Source organism: Rousettus aegyptiacus, unplaced genomic scaffold (genome assembly GCF_014176215.1).
Source record: "Rousettus aegyptiacus isolate mRouAeg1 unplaced genomic scaffold, mRouAeg1.p scaffold_m13_p_3, whole genome shotgun sequence".
In the NCBI taxonomy this organism is placed as follows: domain Eukaryota; kingdom Metazoa; phylum Chordata; class Mammalia; order Chiroptera; family Pteropodidae; genus Rousettus; species Rousettus aegyptiacus.
In genome coordinates this window covers 126,313,216-126,334,850 of record NW_023416306.1, presented here as the reverse complement: position 1 = coordinate 126,334,850, position 21,635 = coordinate 126,313,216, and the positions used below count along the sequence as shown (strand labels likewise).

Below are 21,635 nucleotides of genomic sequence, written 5' to 3'. Positions count from 1 at the left end.
GGTCTAAGAACTCCTACAGTCTCAGGACCTCTTGTATAAAAAAATTTTTGTCTTAATAAATATTGAGAATCCAAAGAGCTATTGTTTATGTGGGACATATCCACTAATATTTACCATGTTAGAAATTAATCTTGAGAAATTTTAAAAACACAAGAACTATCAGAGCAAAGCATCATCACATATTATGTAGTATATGGTAATTCCACAGTACACTCAGGAAAGAATAAGACTGAAATGGCAAATACAGTCTTAATAGTATCATGAAAGTAGTTTTGACCTTGCAAATAGTCTAAGAGGATCTTGGGGTAACCCAAGGTCCCTGGAACATACTAGGTAAACTGCTGGATTAGAGTACAATTGACCCTTGAACAACATGGTGGATGAGGGGCATATAAGTAGACCTGTGCAGTTAAAATCCATGTTGTTCAAAGGTTAACTGTATTTACTACGTTTTAAAATAAATCATGAACTCTCATTACCAATACCAAGTCAGAATTTGGAGTTGCTTGTTGAAAACTATTTAAGACAGAGACTTCATTTAAAAATGGGGAAGAAAGATTCAGGAAAGTCAAGGGTCATGGCTAAGATCATGCAGCTATTCAATGGCAGAATCTAACCTCACTATAATAAAGGACACCTTTTTGGCTTCCAATTACAAAATACTCACAGACAAATTTTGGGGGTAAATTTGTAGCAAGGAAAGCAACTGCACAATATCAAATGGGTATAAAAATTCCAAGGATCTCTTAAATAAGCTTACACTTTCAGTATTGTACAGGAAAAGCAAATACTGCAGACTTCATTTCTCCATTCACTCGTAATGTGCTACTCCTAGTAATTTCATTGATGAATCGAATACATGGTCCCTATCAGATAAGCATGGCTAAGAATTTCATTTCCACCTCCACTTCCAGACTGGATGGAATAACAGTGACTGGGTTAACCTTCAAAGTTGAAATAATCAAAAATCTAAACAAAATATATTAAACGGTTTTGAGACACTGGACAGTAATCTTTGAGAAAGTGGAAACAAAGTGAATCCTATGACTGCTAAGGGGGGCAGGAGAGAAAAAGAGAAGATATCTCAACCTAGAACTCCACACCTAGTAACAAAAATGAAGAATATTTCAGAAACATGGAAGATGTAAAACTTCATTAGCACCAGACCTACACAATGAGAAATGTTAAAGAAAGTCCTTCAGTCAAAAAGAAAATAATACCAGACAGAAATATAGATCTACAAAGAGAACTAAAACAAAGTATGTTCTCTAATAACAGAATTTAATTAAATATCAGTAATAAAAAAAAAAGTACCTCTAGAGAATCCTCCAAATGTTTCAAAATTAGTGCATTTGTAAATAATTCATGGGTCAAGGGAAAATCAGCAGGAGATTTATAAAGTATTTTGAATTGAATGAAATGAAAACACGACAGCAAAATATGGGATGCAGATAACACTATGGTGAGAGGACAATTTATAGTATTAAAACACTTGTTAGAAAAAGATGAAAGGTCTCAAATCGATGGCCTCAATTCCCAACTTAACGAACTAAAAAGTAAAAAGCAAATTAAATTCAAAGTAAAGGTAAAAGTAGAAATCAAACATAATAAAAAAAAAATAGGAAAAAGCCAATGAAACTAAAAACAAGTTCTTTGAGAATGTCAGTAAAATAGATAAGCCTCTAGCCATACTGATAAGGAAAAAAAGAGGAAGCAATTCACCAGGGTATGTAGACTAATTATTTTTGTTTGCCCAAATAATCCCAGGACTAGAAAAACAGTGGAATCTTAATACTTCATGAATGAAAGAAGTGGAAGAAAAAATGTGAATAGACTACAAACAAAAATACAAAGTCCAAGAGACAACTGAAGATTTGAAACTGGGAAAAAAAATACTGAGGAAAAGTGATCTAAGAGTAAGGTAGGGTTAATGAGAAATCAAGAATAATTTTTACAGAGCATGAACTCAGAAAAATACAAACTCAGTGAGATGTAATGGCATCACCAATGCAGAGAAGATATTTGGTTCAGGACAGCTGATACAGTATTGCTTAATCACAAAATAATTTCCCATATTAAACACCAAGAATATGGTATGCTCCACGTAAAAAATTGCACTTTGTTTATAGTGTAAAACCACATTCAGATAATTATTTCATTTAAAGCACAGAAGATTAAGCACCAGTTAATTATGTTGAAGGAAAACCTTCCAAACTTGTTATACTCAAGAATAAAAATGTTAGAATACATGACAATAATAGTACACTATAAAACGAACTAAAATTAATTGATCATGTTAAGTCTCTGACACACAATCTCATTTGGATCTCAAAACTACCTTGTAACGTAGATATCCTTTAAAACAGATTTAAGTAACTTACAGCCTAGTAAATTTTAGATTTTAGAATCTACATTTATAAGAATCTAGGATATCTATTCCCCCCCAAAAAATATTCAAATCTTCAAATCTGTAATGCAATAAACTTTTTCAATAATTTTAATTTTGTAAACATAATTTACTTTTTATGATTTATAGAACCTACTGATGAGTATTTAAAAACTGTAATAGGTCCTCATCTTGTTCAGGCTATACTCTAGGAATTCAAAACAGCTTCCTCTCTAAGGAGCATCTAAGACTTCCAAAATTCCTATTATGGTTTGTATCAGAATGGATCTATATACTTTTCATGAGACAGGATATAAAAAGAGAAACACTTACAGATACTTAATAAATTCCAGATATTGTGCTAAATGTTTTGTAAAACGTCCTCTATTTAATTCTTACACATTTCTTATGAGATAAATCTCTTTGCAGATGAGAAATTTCTGAGGCTCAGAAATTAAGTATTTTATCTTTTCCAAGGTCAAATATAGTGATGAAACCAGGAAGCAAACTTATTTGATTTATTCCATGACTTATGGGGTTTTTTTTTACATGTAAAACATGAATAATATTTTGATAAATAATGATGGTCATCTCATCATCTTACAACTTTTTGAGTATCTGTCTGTAAAGTCCTGGACAAGTAGAAATAACAACAGTTTTGGGGTCTTTTTCTACTTTGGCGAGTGTGATATTGATAGAAAGGGACAGTAATTTAGAGTTATACACTAGTTTTAGATGTTTATATCTGGGAAGTTTTCTCTGAGCCTCAATTTCCTCAACCTCTAAAATGGTGGACAAGATTTTAAAAATGACTTCTTGGTAAGCTAGTGTAAAGCTTGGGATAAACAACAGGTAAAAGGTTTTAAACTATATTGTGAAAAATGCCTGTTATGATTATTGTTATTAATAAAAATAGGCAATGCAGGCCTAAAAATGTTTTCAGCCAGAATTTATCCTTTATTATATTTTCATGAATAAGAAATATCTAAATTTATAGGAAACAAATATAAAGGTATCAAAAAGTAAGACCTCAACTATTACAAAAACGGACATGAGATTCAAAGATTAATGTTTTGACTTCTTGTTAAATTTAAAGGCTAAATAATGAGAAGATTTTTAAAAAAAGGAGAATTATAAAGATCAATTCTGATAAAGATGCTATTTCAGAGGCATACAAAGTTAAGTGAAAATCACAATGAGGCAAGAAACTGACATAAAGGCTCTTTCCAAAAGATCTACGTTAGACTAGAGCATCTCAGTAGGCACTGTCCCTGGAATAACAACTACACTTGAAAAAACTAAAGGTTTGACTGGCTTAAAATGGAAAAGTGGACAAACTGATAGGTATATGATTACTTTCATTTTAAATATTTGTTGGCAAGGAATTTAAAGGAGTTTATATCATTTTAACGCAATTATTTTCTTATCTAAAAAAATTAGAATTATATTTTATAGGCAGCTGTTGTTTTGAATACAACCAAAAGTAAAAAACATTTTCCTCATGGGTTTATTTAAACCTAACTTTAGAATATAACATTCTCTTACCCATAGTTTTTTTCACATTCGGAATATTCAGAAGGAGCAGTTACATAACAAAACAGAGATTAATGGGAACATAAATGCAATATATAGAAAACACTTACTTTAATTCTGTCCCTCCTGTCTTGCTTTGCTATTTAACTGCTTCATCTCGTGTTTTGCACCTGAGATCAAGAGGCATAAAATACTATTTCAAAATTTGTGTGTCCTTTCTAATTATTGCATTTGAACTCCTAGTAGCTATAAAACCTACACCACTTTCCCTTCAAAAATAAAAATAGCAAACAACAAACAATCTAGAGAAAGAAAATATCTACTCTAAAGGAGAGAAAGTAACACTAATCTTTATTACCCATCAATGTGGACAAATGGGGGACAATAAAGTAAAAACTATTTTATTTAATTTTTATTTATATAACTAGATTTCCTATTTATAAGCAAAACTATCAAAATTAGACAATCTGGTACTTACATAACATAACTACAGCTAACTTATCAAAGCCTAAAAAAAACATAAGGAGTTTAATTCAGGAATCAACATTCTGTGGGGGGAGTAAGTCTATATGATTTTATATCTTCCCCAGTCACCAAGTGTGCCAGTTTTTTCTCCCTTTGTTTAATCACCCTTCTTTCCATTATTTTGTGATCCTGATCCTACCATCCTAGTCTAAGTCTTACTTCATTACTCCTTTTGTCACTCCTTTTTGGTTCCATTCTTCATACCACAATATATTGATCTTTATAAAACTCTTTGTGTCATTCCCTGTATAAAAGTCTATTTTTAATTGACTTTCTACTTCTCAAAGGCTAGACTATATATCTCCTATAGAAAGGTTATCTGCCTTATCACACTACTCAACTACAAAGCAAGCTGATTTTCTAGTAACTAAATTTTGTGATTTGGGAGCCTCTGTATTATGGTCCCATAATTTCACATTTGCAGAAAGTCATCTTCCTTTCAATCTTACTCATATAAATATTTTCTGTACTATAATATATTTTACTCAAACATTTCCTCTACTATTAAGTCTTTTCTAACCACCCAAAGTAATCTCTCCCTTCCTACAATCTCGTGGTTATCAGTGAAATTAAGTTGTTAATTAATTATTTGTTGCTTTAAGAGAGTTAAAGTTTTATAATTAATTTAACTCTTTAGGTAAATATAAGTTGTATTTCTAACCATATTTCCTAATCTCTAAGACATACACTTATTCACGTCTTCTATTTCAGAAACTGAGTGCATTTACAAATGTCAGCTTCTTAAACTTGGGGACCACAGTAAATCAGAAACTACTTAAAAGCAGGCAGGCAATGTTACCATCCTTATTTATAATGGTGCCTCTCATGTTACTACTGTGTTTTGATGGTAAAAGCAAACTACAGGTTCTCTTTACCCCTAGATATTCCCAAGGCCTTTATTATAAAATATACATGAACTACATACCATGTTCTCCCAAAACTCTAGCCAGTGTAACTCTCCCTGGGATCAGAATGACCTCTATGTATTTTTATAGATAGCATTTGAGAGGAACTAAGGCTTGATTACCCTGTCTCCAATTCACTATCCATCAAATTATAGAGTGTCTCTTAGTCATTCTCTTCCACACGAATGAAAAGATACTGAATGCCTGCTAAGAATAGAGAAAGAAATGAGCAAAAGATTCCTTTAGACACATCTGGCAGAAATGGTCCAGCAGTTCCTAGAGAAGTAACATTAAACTGATCCAAATAACCTTGTGGACTCATTTTCATTTCCAGAGAAGCTAAAGCTGTATGTTTACTCTAGTTGAACTTTTATTTTATTTTTGTTTCCCTTATCCTAGGTACCCAATCTATAGTTTGTGTATGACTCTTAGAAGGCTAGAGCAACTCCTGAATCTCTATATTCTCATATCTTCATTTGCTACCTGACCTGGTTTATCAGGCTGCCATTCATGTATATTCTTGACAACTGGTCTGAGAAATGACCACTGCTGGTGCGTTTTAAATAAACTGAACCGTCATATCCTTTCATTGTGCAGCAGTCATAGTACGTATTAAAATTAAAGACCTCAAAACATACCTACTATTTATCCATTAATAAAAAGTCCCTGAAATTTTTTTGTGCTGAGTCATATACAACAGCTAACCCAAGTATTTTAAAGCCAACTCATTACCAAATAAGTGGTTTTCCCCTTCTCCACTAATAAGCCTCAGTCCAGAACATTAGCAAAGTAGTTATTCTTAGAACCCAACCCCCTAACGAAAAAAGGAAAAGAAAAAAATGTTTGAAGCAAAGAGAAGTAACATGCCCACAGTCATACAGCTAGGAAGCAAGAGTGCTAGAAATAGAATCCAGACAGCCTGATTTCAATAATCAAACTCTTAAATTCTATGCTATCCTGCCTTATAATACACTGAACTTACTAAGCAAAATTTAAAAAATCATATAATGTCTCATGTACCCTTTGTGGATATCAACTGCAGATCTTCTTCTCTTTTACCCTTCTCTTCTCTCTTTTCCCATTTCCTCAGTATATAGAGAAAATTTAGGAGTTATTCTTTGAGTTGGGTAAGGGGGTTAAAAATTACTAGCACAAAATTCAGAATATCTAAGTTCCAGGCCAGAGTCTGTCGTTAACTACGTAGACTATCTGGCCAAACCTCATGTGTATTTTGTATCAAAAGCATACATCACAAGTTAGCCAAATCTCAAACTTTCTCATTTAAGAAAAAAAAAAAATTTGATGTAAATAATTAATATATCTTCTAGTTTTGAAAACTCTTATGATACTGCAAATGGGGAAGGAAGGAAGAGCAACATGGACATGATTGTTTCATTTTGCAAACCATATTATTAAGAGAAGGGAAAACTATGGTGGAAATTTAGTAACCAGAAAAAATAAGCACTCATACTCTATTTGATTGAATGTTACTTCTTTTCCAAAAATAACTACCACAACAGATTATATACACCTGAAAAATGCTCATGATTAAAATGCTAAATCCTGGTCACTAATGGTGCCTATAAATATAATTTCTATTAATGGTAACCTACAAATGAACTCAATTACCTTTTAAATTAAAAAATGAAAAATTCTGTATTAGGAAAGAGTGTCAATAAGAAGATTTCTCCTCTCTCCTGTGAGCCCCATCATAACCCCTAGGACAAAGTACAAACCCCAATGGTCCTTTAGTACTTTAAATTTAATACCGCTCAGGTAGCAGAGCTAGGAGGCAGGAAATCCAAGATAACTGGCCTCTTGGAATTTCCATGAACCAAAAGGACCAGATAACATATCAGAAACAGAATATGTACATCAGGAACTAGGTCCATTAAAATGCACAATGAAATATTAGATATTTGGAGATAATAATGATATTAATAATACTAACAGTACCTTTCATTTACTGTATTAATAAATGAAATACTTCATAGCTATTATTACATTTCATCTAAACTAAAATCTTATATGGGTTGTGTGAAATTATCATAATTTTAGGGAAGAGAAACTTGAGGAACAAAGAGGCTAAGTAATTTATCCAAGGTCACAGAGTACAACTCTCCAGAAGCTGTGATCTTAAATAGCTGTGTCATTAATCAGGACAATAATTTTTAAGCGTAGAAGAAAGGTCTATAGCTATTAATAGCACCACCATCTACTTCAAGCTTCGCCATCTTAAGTCAACTTTGTTTTTTGCCCCCTTGATCACCAAACACAACTAATCTAGTAAATTTAATGATTCTTCCTCAATTTGATTATATTCAGCAAACACATATAGATCATTCATATGTTTAAAGCATAGTAGTAGAAGGACTAAAACTTTTTTATCAAAGTTTGTCAGAAAGTTCTGCTTTCCCAAGAAACAACTAAAAGGGAAAATAAATTTTATTTATATCTGAAAGAAGTATATTAAGCATCACTGAATTAGCAAATAATTCTTATTCATTACACTTAGATCTAACATGAATTGTTATACACAGGAATAAAGCCAATACTTATATAACACTTAACATATATTATCTCATTTAATCCTCACGATAACCTTCCAAAGCATTCATTATTAACCCCATTTCACATGAATAATCTGAGTTACAGTGAGTTTAAGTAAATTGTCCAGAATCAAAAAGGCAGTTAAGTGCCAGAACTGGGATTCATACCCAAAGTCTGGCTCCAGTCTGTGCTCTTAACCACTGCCTTCTACAAAGGAAAAAAAAAATCTGAAACTGGAATAAATCTGAAACTGGAATTAATACTATAGTAAATAAGAAAAATCATGGTATTCTCTGGCCTTTATGTCTGATACAATGTCAAACAGAGAAAACATTTGTTTGAAGGAAAGGATAAAAAAATACAGGAGGTATGGGACAAACTCTTTAACTATACTGCTTGTCCATGTCTAAATCTGAGATTATAATTGTTTCTTTCAATCTCTGGTGATTTAACTTTAATTATCACTTTCACATGTTTCTGAAATTAGAAGTGCTGTTCACTGCATGATGATGCTTTTGTTTATTTGTGTGTTTTGGGGCAGCAGGTCAACAGTGCAGAAACCTGCACTCTAACAAAGATAGAGAGGTCTGAGGTTCACATCACATATACTGTGTTTCTTCTTTCTGAGTATCTCAAATATGTTCTGTGTCATCTCCACATTTTCCAAGAATGCTAACCATTTCTTCTATAACCACTGTTAGGTATTGTGTTTATTTCTGTGTCTGCCTAACAAAAACTGCACTGAATGATGTGCTGTGGGTAATTCCAATAATCAGAAACTCAACCAACCACCTACACTGTGAGGCAACTTCTCTGGTGGATTTGGGAAAAACGGGGCAGACACACCAGATAGGAGCTCTGCTGGAGTGATTTTTCCTACTTCTGAGAGAAAAGGTATAAGACTAACACAATGATGAGAAGTTTGTGGCCTCTTAACCCACAGGCTTTGGTGAAGAGCTCCCTTCATACATCAAGGTTACTAAAGGAAATGGTATCTTCATTAGAATTAAAGTCAGAAACTATTAGGCAAAAAGTAAACATCGAAAAAATTCCCCTTAAAAAGTTGTTAAATAAAAAGTTTGGTCTGTATAATTTTGCATAGCCAATCTTGTAGAGTAAAATAGTAATATACAGTATTAATAGAGTTCATGTGTCAAATATGATTTACAGTACTACAAAAAATTATTTTCTTCCTTATAGTTTTGAGTGGGGGCAGAGAAGGAGAAGAGCAACTCAGATAGTTGAATACATGTAAATTAAAAGCATATGTTTTACATCTACACCAAACTAGTCATCTTGCAGTTTTAAAATATCTTTTAGGAGCCTACTAAATAGTTTCAAACTTTTAAAAATTAAAAAATTTTTCTATTAGTAATGTAAAGTCAAGTTATATTTTAAATGATGTAATTTGCTATGATAGGAATGTACTATTTATATAATATGGTAAAGTCTAAATAAACTTCACATAACTTCTATTAAAGTACCTATAATTCCATTAAAGCTTATATTGACAATAATTTTACTACAATGTGTTGAACTGGTTTTTAGCCAATATCAATATTTATTTCTGAATTTAAAAAACTTCAACATTAAAATACTCAGGAGAATAAAGTACTTTGGTCAACTGAGATTCTTATTAACAAAATTATATCCATCTATACTTTCTGAAAAAAGGGTCAAGATGGTGAATAATGTTTAACAATAAAATTCCCTCAAAAGCTGATAATATTCCTATAAATGAGTGCTAAGGGTAGCTTCAAGGACCCATAAGTGTCTTCGTTGGTGAGAGGAATTCAGAAGAGAAATGGTGGTTTGAAATTTTAAGTAAAACATAACTTCTTAACTAGCTCACTAAACCATTTTAGACTCAAAATCATGACTAAGATAGAAGGAGGATGGTAAAGAACGGATTTCAATAAGGACCACTCTACCTGATATCTCATAAGACGAGTAGAAATGAATACATATATTCATCCTAGAGACTAATCTCTAGATTAATCTTATTTTTTAAAATAGAAAACCGGTTTACTATAAAGTCAATTTAACTTTTCACTGCATGAAATATACACTCAAAAGAATAAATTAAGAGTGAAAAATGGCACTTAACATTTGACATATAAATGAAATAGCAAAAAAGAAAAATAAGATTTGCTTTGAAGTTCATCTCTAGAGGCAAACTTCATTTCAGGATCATGAAACCTGTAAATGTCTAGATACATTATTATGTTCTCTTCTCCTAAAATCCTATTTAGTACTCAAGTAGAAAAAAATTGAAAGCTTGGAAGGGAAGTAAACATAAGGTACGAAAGACACCATTTAATGCATTTTAAGAAATGACATGTTATTGATTACACTAACTCAAGCCTCTGAAAGAAAATAATTCAGTAGTAATGAATAGGATTGTATTCTCCACTATGTAAAATCCCTACTTCAAAATCTAAACAGGAAATCTACCTTTCCTATTCACAGTATTACTCAAATAATCAAAAACTTTTAAGGGTGGAAGGAGATATAGACATTAACCAGTTGAACTATCCCCAAAATAAAATAAAATAAAATAAAATAAGGTGTCCAAGATTAAACGGCAAGCACACAGAAAGTCAATAATAAATCCAAGTCTTGTGATATCCAGGACAGTGCTTTTTACACTACAACCTAGCTTTCTCAGCACTGACTCCTGAAAAGAAACATTAAAACTTTAACAGTCACTCTATATCTTTTTAGATTCCAAATAAATATCCTAGTTCTTACCATGGTATTTAAAACAAATTAAACATAGTTTACTGCCAAATATGATAGCAAAACCACAGACTTTAATAAGAACTTTAACTCGGCATTTTTCAGTGCAAAACGGTGTAACCCATATGAAAACTATGAACTCTAATCACATACTTACTCCATTTTCCTTCCACTTAAGCCAATTTGCTTCTAGGGTTAAGCTACTATAAATTTTATGCTTTTCCACCTTCTCTTAGAGAAATCAATAGTTTATTAATCGTTCAAAGTACGGTATCTTAACCTCACCAATTAACTTACTGGGGCATCTGGGAGCACAATGTTTAATTTTATTACCAATTCTTTGGTCTAATTTTCAATCTCTCAGTCTAATTTTTATAAGTTTTAGGGGATTTTTTGTTTGTTTATTGTTAGAAAAGGCTCTAACCTTTTGACCTTTCAGTGCATAGTACATTAGCTGGTCCTATTTTTTCCTTAACTGCCAACCAAGAAATGTCATCTGATATGTCTGTTTTGACATCCTTCCAGGAGACAGGGCTATAGAACCCCTGATATAAACAGCTGATGACCACCAGAGCAAGAATAGAAGACAGAAGATTGGAAACTGGTACTCAAAAGCCAGTGAGCCATCTCTCAAAACAAATAAATAAATGAAAAAAACTGGCTGTGCATGGAGAATACATAGTGAGGCATTGCAAGCTCTTCCAATTTTAGCAGAGTATATTGTAGGTAATCCAAGTGTAGAAATAACACCAAGAATATTTCCTTCATTGTAGGAGATGAACTATCAATATAAGACAGTTAATGAAAGAACTCAATGTTACCATGAAGGTACTAGGTATTCTACTATATTCCAATGAAAATAAGTTAATCTTCATTTCTCTTAAGAAATAGATTTCATATATGAAAGAACTTACTTATTTGCCAAATCATCTTTACAATTTTAATCAAGGGTTGATGAGCAAACTTACTCTAGATGAGTCATAAGAGGGGCTGGGTTGACCACTTGTTCCCCAAGATGTTGTACTTCCTCTTTCATCCATACCTATGGAAAGAAGAAAGTCAAAGATGTAAATCCAAAAGGATACTTTTTTTTTTTGATATGGTATAGCAGAGAGTACAATTCAGTTAAGTGGCATATGCATTTATGTGGAACTGGCTATATCTCAATCCTTGTCTCAGAAACCTGTAGAAAACAAGTTACTTCAGAACATCTTCTTTGCTGTTTCATACAATGCCCTATATACATTGCAAAATTTCAGGAACAAAATATAACTTTGAAGACTTTAGATCAGGACATTATCTAGATCTCTCCATCTTCATCCTCATCCACTGCTACTTCTAAGACAACCCCCACAGCTTTCTAGTTTTGTACTGCCTACATAAAAATATGATGAATTCAGCTCTTCCAGATAAGCATTAGAAAATGAAACAAGTCAAATAACTGTTTAAGTTAATAAAACTGGTTTCTACCAGACAATTATTTAGATATTCTTAACTAAAACCATCAAACTAAATCAAACCATATCAAATATCAAAACTAACCCAAAGACATGATAATTCATCCTAATAAAATCTCTTCTAAAATCTGAGTACAAATGAGTGCATCCATTCTTATGAAAATTGCAAAGGAAAAGTTAAAGTAAGAAAGGATCAGTAATGATTAACAACAAAAAAAATCACTGTGCTCCTTAACGTACCGTCTGAAGCTTTGGCTCCATTATTTTCACCTTCTAATCAGTCTCTAGAAAAAGGTGAGAGCTGAAGATCTCTCAATTCAGCCATTTCTCCCTTTTCTGTTTTGAGAACCAGTCTTTTTCATCCTTGACTCCTAACGGGGTATACTTTCCTAATATTTTCTGAGCTTTTCTCTATGATAAAATACAAATAGTTGACTTTTTTCATTCTTGCTTGAGAAAACTCTAGATGTCACAAAGACAACATTCTACTAAGTTTAGAACCTCTCTTCAAAAATTTTCTTGTAAGTCCTCTGTAATTTAGATGAGAATGTGATGTGTTGTAAGATAAATGTCCCAAATTCTCCAATAACTACCCACCATTCCCCAAGCTCTTTCATAGGGAATTGCCAATTGAAGGGATAAGTAATGAAAAGCAAGGAAAGGGAAGTCTGTTTCCAAAGTAGAATCTATTAATTACTAATTCAGTTAGTTAGTAGAATCCTAATTTATTCTTTTAATTAATCTATACTTCCTACATCAAGTGATTAATATATATTTTAAAAAGTTTTTAAAAACAATGTAGAGGGACAATGGGTACCTACTGTAGACCGCACTCTAGGCACAATTTCAAGTGAACCCAAAGCTTTGCAAACACAGAGATTAAATGTAAAAATACACAATTTTTTGTTCGTTCTTAGAGAATTCTTATTAAAATTCCAGATTTTAGAAAGATTCTGCAGGTTTGGAGCATATGTTATAAAAACAAACTTTGTTACCATCTCTCCAATATCACCAGTTACCTGTGGGCTATTTTCCAAGCATTTTCTTTGCAATTAACACTGCAGAACAGCAGGTAAGATTCCTATGAGACCCAATCCAAGACGAAGGTTACTATTAACCTACAAAGTCTGCTAATATAAAACTACTTATGAAACTGCAAATAATTTCATGAAAAGTTTTTTTTTTTTAATTGGCTACTGAAAGCAGGGTCTCAAGTATCTGTACACCCATGTTATTGCAGCATTATTTGCAATACCCAGAAGGTGAAAGCAAGTCAAGTGTCTATCAAAGGATGAATAAATAGACAAGGTGTGGCATATACACACAATGGAATATTATTCAGCCTTTAAAAGGAAGGAAATTCTTACCCATGGTAAAACCTGGATGAACCGGACATTATGTAGAATAAATAAGCCAATCGCAAAAGGACAAATACTGTCATGATTCCACTTATATGAGGTGCCTACAGTAGTCAATTTCAGAGATAAAAAGTAGGATGGTGGGGCTAAAGGACTTGGGGAAAATGATACTTTCATTTATAATGTATAATAGAAATTCGATGATCCTACCCTAATGAAAATAATCGGACCACAATTTATTTGTTTTAGGACTGAGTTGTCTTAAATGATTAATAAATATGAGGCCTATGTGTTACTTTAAATACATTTGTAAAAGGGAATATAGAAAAGATGGATGCCTGCTATAGAACATCTCAGACAAAATTTAAGAGATACATGAAATTCTGTGAAAACACATACTCGATTTTTATCAAGTGACACTAATTACTTCCACAGCATAAAGAGCAAAGGTTAATTAAATGAAATGATAATTAAGCCACCAGCTAAAGAGTTCTACATACCAATAATGTGGACATGGAAGGGAGCTCAAAGGATGCGATAAAATAACAAGGATCTGTGTTAGTTTTAAACTCGGAGTTGTATAGTTTTATTGTTAACATATCCAGACTCTGAATAGAAGGTCGTGGCTGGCACTGACAAAGACAAGAGTCATCTTTAAGCATCAATGACTCCTTTCTGCTAAAGACAATGACTGTACAAACATAGATATATGACAGGAATAATAAACTTTCCAAAGCTTCGGCCATAAGATCAAGGTAAACAAAACACACAAAACAACAACAGAAAATTACACAAAGAAAATAGAGTTAATACAGAAGTTATACAAATTGGTCAAAATCTGTAAAACTATTTAACAACAAGAAAACATACCACAGTTGCAATACAGTGATTAGGGGGAAAAACAATTTTACGATGATATATCTAAACCATTACTGCCATGTATTTTCTTTCCTTCCCATTTCCAGTCTATGCGTGCCAATTCAATAATTTTAGAAAAGCTAGTTCCTCAACTGATTAAAATGGTAAATATAATAGGAAGTTTACCAATAATTAAGTAGTAGAAACGCTGCGAGTCTTGCTTAACTTTCCAATTAATTATTCTATTTCCACTCAACAAGAGTTAATGAATACTTTAACTAATAGAAATTAAAATGACCCTTTTCTGTTTTAATCTTTTATATACACAATCTCTTAAGAACCTGCTTTTCTGAATGGAATGAATTAAATAAAATCTGATATATATTTTAATTTCATGTGTCCTATTTTAAGGTATATTATTTTTATTTAATATTTTCAGTAAAGAACAAAGATTAAATTTTAGACTTTATATATAAAAACAAAAGTTTGTAAATTCAATGAAATAATCTGCTTCCTCTGTTAGTAAGGCATTTAATAGAAAAAGCAACAGAAAGCAAATCATAGATTACTACACATACGGGTAGGGACCGAAAAGAAGGAATAATAAAGGTGGAAACTAAGTTGCTGAGGTGTCAGCAAGACTCTTAGAGGAGCAAGTAAATATCTTGGCAAAGTTTAACACCTGGCATTACTTTCTTTTCTATGAAGTACTCAGATATTAGTTTACCTGCTTCCTGTCCACTGCCACCATCTTTTGTTTTTGACCAAAGGTGTTCTCTTTCTTGAGTCAATCATAAAATTATCTCACAGTTTCTAACCTATCCTATCCCTTCTTTCATTCTCCAAGTAGAGTCCTTCCTATGGACTTATCTAGGTTTTTAAGAACTAGCTAACTGGAAACAGATTTTGGGGGGAAGGGTAGCATACATACACCCTAACACCTGTTCTTGCTCCACGTGAGCCCCAACAGTACAGAGTTTGTATACATAAAGCATTATTTTATGTACACAAACTCTGTACTGTTGGGGCTAACATGGTGAGGCTCAGAAAAAACCTGTCTGTAGGTAACAGGGGTAAATAAGGAGCAAAGTTACAGATGACCTCTCCCTCTTGCCACTACCAGACCTAGAACCAAACACTCTGCCACCCTAAACTAAGATTAGGGTAAAGTGAGAAACAGATCTGGAACTAGGAAAATATTTCAGGTAGCAGTGGGGAGTCTGGTGAGCTAAGAAGGGATGAAAGGAAGAAGGGGACAATACAAAAAATGGAAAGGAGAAGAGTAATTAAGATATCTCTGTAGCAAAGCTGGCAAGAAAAACAAGTCAATACAGCCACTCTGTTCAATATCATGCCAGAGTCTACCCTACAAAAGAGGGACATGTATAAAGTTGGGAGTTACACCACAGGGGACTGTATATCCACCTCTACCTTTACCCTCTCACCCCCACACACATACAGTCTTTGGTAGCACTATAAAAATATCATATCCCAACATTGTTACAAATAAGAGAAAGATAATATACTTTGCAGGACTGCCATCCACTACAGAGTGACTCAATAAATGACTTGATGAAAGAAATCTTATTGGAGATAGCTATATCATATAACCAAAGCTATGAATGTGTCTTTTCAATCATTTCTTTACTCAATTTTATTTACAGAACAATGACAGTCTTCTAGGTAAGATTCAAAAACTGCAATCACTTGTAAAATAACATACACCTAAAAAACCCACCGCCACCATTTTTACTGTATTTTTCAGATTCTGAATACTCATGAAATAAATCAACGTGTTTTTTTAGAAATTCACTGTGAAATAGGGCCAATTAGAATATAATAGCAAATCTGTTGTTTTGCTAAACATTAATGACAAACATAATAAAGCTATGAAAATACTAAAACTGTAAGGAAATTTAAGAAAAGTTAAGACATGCTGTCTCATATGAAGTACGTAACATTGGTTATGGAGATTTTTCCTTATTAAAAACTGAGATTCTGTACAATGAAATGTTAAATAAAACAGTTTGACTTTTTTTAAGTACGTAAGAAAGTAAGACCAGTAAAAAGATGAGAAGAATTTGCTTTCTCAAATCACCTTTTGAAATTCAATCACGATTTCTGTTTGGTATTGTTGAGAACAAATATTCCTAAGTAGTGATATTCTAGTGCCACAGTACACTGGAATAAGGTAGTAAACACATGGCTAATTTCAAGAAAATAACTAATTTTGAAAATAACTTGCAAACACAGTGATTTTACTATGTTATTGTTATTAGCTGATCAAAAGGAATGACAGGTCTACCTCTTCAAGAAAAACAGAAATTATCTGGCAGTCATGGATTGAGACTAAATTCTCAGAGGGCAAGCAGGCATTTTGTACCACCTTGAGAACTGTCTAGTGACCGAGTATCTTGAGGTTTTGCTCTGCCTATCTAAAGAGACAGTCTAACCCTGAAAAACCTCCCTTAAACTAGCTGTCAAGTCTGGAAACAAGGACAACCCTCCCACGGCAACCGAGAAGCAACTGCAATACCTCTCTCTCCAAACTAAATACCAAAGTCCTGGACCTTATTTAGTTTCTCAAAGGTACAATCCCATTAGATTTACTTTATAAGCATTTTCAAAACTTGACCTATGACTCATTACTTTTAATATGATCATTTTAGTCCAAGCCACCATGATCTCTGACATGTATTACTGAAACAGCTTGTTAAGGGGTCTCCCTTTTCTTGCTCCTCCTACAGTCTGTATTCTCTACATGGGAACTAGAATAACTTTTTTAAAAATAACTCAAATCATGACAATCCTGTGCTTCCTAGCACATTCAGAATTAAATCCCTTGGTCTACAACGTTTTATAGGTTCTGCCGCCTATCCCTCTCACTTCATCTATTATTTTTTGCCTTAAATCAATCTATCTCAACAACATGCTTTTGCTCACAAACACAAAGCATGCTTTATCTTCAGAGGCTTTCCACTTGCTTTTTCCTTCATAAAATGCTCCCCCGCTACCAGATATCTGAGGTCTCGTCCCTTAATCTCCTTCAGGTCTCTGTTCAAATGTTATCCTATGGAAAGATGATTACTGTCTATCTGTCCCTAATACATTGAAAGCTGCATTAAAAACAGAATGTAGCCTGTTTTGTTTACTGCTATATATTTGGTGCCTAAAACAGTGCCTGACACACAGAGGGTATTAATAAATATTTGTAGACAAAATGAATGCATAAAGTGGAAATAATTTAATAAAAGTGGTGCTGAAAGTGGTTCCCTATTTGATAGTTTATCATTCTTTATACAATAATCAAAACTAACATTCAAAATAACTGAATATTTTGAAAATTCCAGTGAGAAGCAGTTAGACTGAATGACTATGAACTAAACAAGTAACTACCTCCAAAGAACAAAAATTTAAAAGTTCTAGAGAAACCTAAATCCTCATTAGGCTTGGTGGCTACATCACACAGAGATCTTAAGTACCGCGATGCTGAAATTACCTCTTCACATGTCCCACACACAAAAAAATTATCACTTTATAATCACTACAGTACAGCCTAAAGTACACTACTGTAAAAGGAATTGTAAATAAAAAATGTTCCAAGTTTCATATACTTATCATGATGTTGGGATTTTTACAAATGTGGTTAGGCATGTAATGATTCTCTTGAATTTAGTAACTCTTTCTTCATATTCCCTTAACCATTCACTCATTGTATTAATTTCTACCTTGGCAATATTTTGAGTAACTATCCTATTTGTTTCCTTCATATATACTGTGCTCTGGTTCAGATCCTGTGTACTCTTTATTCTTCTATTATGTACTCGTTGCAATCCACAGTTAACATTGCCAACACATTTATATTGCCATAAACACAAGTTGGATCACATCCATTCACTACTCAGACATGATCCTCTGAATCTTTAGGAATAACATGCACACTCTTGTGCGTGATATTCCACAAGGTGGCCTCAATCTACCTTTTCAGCTTCGGTACTTAACCAAAAACTCAATGTTCCAGCCTCAAGACCTTAATCACTCTCTAAACATGACAATACTTGTCATATGTTTATATTTATTTTTATTGTTTCTTAGCCATAGACTATCCACCTTCTTTTTTTCCCCTATTTAATTTCTAATTTTGAATCACCCTAAGATAAAATGCCCCCTCCTATAAGAAGTATTTTACATCAACTAAATTAATCACATTTCTTCAGAAATTAATTTATCTTAATTTTATCCTAACCATTATGGTTGTTTTCATGTATATCCTATCAATAAAAACTTTATAACAGGGAACATATCTTGTTCATTTGAATGATCTTTTAGTATCTAACAGAAATACAGTCTTCTGCATTAAAAGGTTAATTAACTGGTTAAAACATAAAAATAAGGTATTCACATGATATGCTGTCATAAAATAATGAAAGATAAATTTAAAAATATTTTTAATTATCCAATAATTATTGAACAATTATGTAATAATTATTTTTAAAGAGAGTATTATTTTTTTAAAAAAATTGTAAATATTTTGGAGGAAATCTCAAAACTGACTTAGTGAGTCTGGCCTCCAATGAGATACACTAAGCTCCTCTAGATAGCTACTTAAGTTCTGGCAGCGGCGGGTGGGGGGGGGGGGGGATGAGGGAATATAAATATAAAACAACTATATAAAACCCTAGAGGGCAAACAAAATCAAGCTGTTTTAGTCTAGAAATATAAACTTGGAAGGAGAAACCAGATGAGTGATTTTTTCTTTTTAACAGCTTTTGGGGATCAGTACAAGCGAGTCCCATTATTAAAATTTTATCCTGCAGGCAAGTAGCTGCCATAGCACACAGGAACTAAAATTCTAAAGACCCCACTGGTTTTCTGGCTTGAAGAAAAAGAGGACAGAGCCAGGACAACCATCATAATTACCAGAAAGGAAGAATCCAATCCCCAAAAAGAGACAGACAGAAAAGTGGATTCCCAACTTTTTGGTATATCTCTACCCAAGTTCTGGCTGAGCCCTGGAATGCACGCTCACAGGGGAGGCCCAAGGCAGTTTGTAGCTAAGGCCCAAAGAATCAAAACTGAGATATGAGCAGTGGCCACCTTAGGCAAGAGAGTTTTCACTTTGAGTGTGATCCAATTAATGGCTCGCTAGGACAAAGAAATTAAAACTCTTTGGAGGAATATGAAAGAAACAAAATTTCCACAAATAATACTCATGATATCCATAATACAATCCAAAATTTCTTGATAATGAAATGTGATCCAGTTTCACGAGAAAAGATGATCAGGAGAGGCCAACATCAACATGACCCGGATAAGAAGTTTCAGTCAAGGACATTAAGTATGATCAATGAAGTAAAGGACATATGCTCGTAATGCATGAAAAGACTAGAAATCTCACAGAGGAATTAAAAACAAAAAATAGCAAATAGAAGTTTTAGAAATTAAAGTATTTGAAATCTAAAAAACATCTTGAATAAGGATTAAAGAGAAAAATGGAGATGACGGAGGAAGAGTGCTGATGACTGATCAAAGAAATAATTCATTTTGATAAAAAGAGAAAAAAAGATAAAAAGAAAATGAACAAGACCCTAGAGATGTAAAGGAAGATATTAAAGTCTAATGTAGACATAATGAGAGAAGAGAACAAAGTAGAAAAATAAATAAATAAATAATGACCAAGAAATTTACAAATGTGGTGACTCACATAAATTTACCAATTAAAAACACTGCATGAACCCAAACAGAATAAATATAAAGAAAACCATACCTAGGTACATCATAATCAAACTTCTGACAACCAGAAATACCTAGAAAACCTTGAAAGTGAACAGTAAAAGAAAAACATTACATAAAGAGGAACAACAGTTCAAATTATTGCAAACTTGTCTTCAGAAACTATGGATGTCAGCAGATATGGAACACATCTTTAAAATATGGGCAAGAGGTATATCAGAATAAAATATACTTCAAGAATGAAGGTGAAATATATTTTAAAATAAAATAAAATTAAGAATTTGTTGTCAGCAAAACTGCAGTATAATAAATACTAAAAGAAACTCTTCAAGCTAAAGGAAATGTCATCAGAGAGAAACCTGGATCTTGAGGAAGAAAAGTGTAAGAGAAGTGTAAGAAACAATAAATATAAAAGATTATTTTTTAGAAAGACCAGGTGCTGTAGGCATAAAAAATAAAAAAATAAGGGATTGTAAACTGACAAGGTCCTTGCAATCTGTGAGGTTAACCAAGGATTGCTTCGCCTAAAAAAAAAGATTATTTTTTCCTTTTAATTTCCTTAAAAATTATTTATATTAAAAAAATTATAACATTCCTCATAGGAGTTATAATGTATTTAGATGTCATGCATATGACAAAGCATAAAAGAAGGCACAGGTGAGGTTAAATAAATAAGGTCACAAAGTTTCTGCATTTTATGTGAGCGGTACAATATTAACTCTAAATAGACTGTGAGAACTTAATTATGTATATTAACATCTTTCATACTTAATTTTTTAAAGAGGCTTTAAAAAAAAACACAAATATCGCCCAAAAGCCAACTAATAAATTAAAATAGAGTCCTAAGAAACGGCCAAATCCAAAAGAATAGAAGTACAGTCAAACCAAATACTGATAGGAAAATGAATAAATGAATGAATGAATGAATGAATGAATGAATTAGCAGCAGACCTAAATCCGCATATATAACATTCCATTTTTGTTTAGGGAGGAAGCCAGAGAAGCAATCAAATAAATAACTATTCCTTTCAATAAGAACACACCTCATTGCTCTGTGAGCTCATAAAGTTCATGCTCCTGCTCTTCTTGAACAAACAATTGTATTTGAGTTTGGTAGTAGGAAAAGTAAAATGAAACATTACAATTGTACTTGTATATTGAACAAAAAATATACTGTACCATACCACTGTGAAAACTGCATACAAAGGTTTTTAGTTTGTTTTTCTCATATCCATTAGGATCATAAGTCAGTACCAATAAAGTAGCTTCTGCATAACTATCAAGTACATTTTAGTGGATTTTTGCTGATTACCTAGCACAATTTGCTATTTAAAAACAGCTGTGTGAGCAATTACTATTCTTAACTTAATTCCACAAACAATTCTATTCATTTCCTGTAATGAGGCCCATGTACTCTCTGCATTCAAGTCTTAGACCATTAATTCCTATAATGGCAGCACTCTGCCTCTCCCAGAACTATGTGAAAATGTTTCCTTCATATTTTCCCTATATTTAAAAATCTCTTCCTCATATACTCTTCTAAGTATTACTCATTTCTCTACAAAACAAGAATTTACATTGACCACCCTTT

General features: G+C 32.6%; 1 protein-coding gene across 6 annotated transcripts in view; it reads right to left on the bottom strand.

Annotated features, from left to right (window-relative positions):
* TCF12 (transcription factor 12) overlaps window positions 1–21,635 on the bottom strand; it is a 286,947-nt gene that overhangs the window by 165,092 nt on the left and 100,220 nt on the right. For 4 of the 6 annotated variants that reach the window (XM_016160437.2, XM_016160436.2, XM_016160438.2 and 1 more), the window contains exon 4: window positions 11,607–11,680. In XM_016160437.2, coding sequence (XP_016015923.1) covers window positions 11,607–11,680 — 74 coding nt within the window. Of the gene's footprint in view, window positions 1–4,029; window positions 4,090–11,606; window positions 11,681–21,635 lie in introns of all 6 variants that reach the window. The other 2 variants (XM_036238494.1, XM_036238495.1) reach the window with 1 other exon arrangement.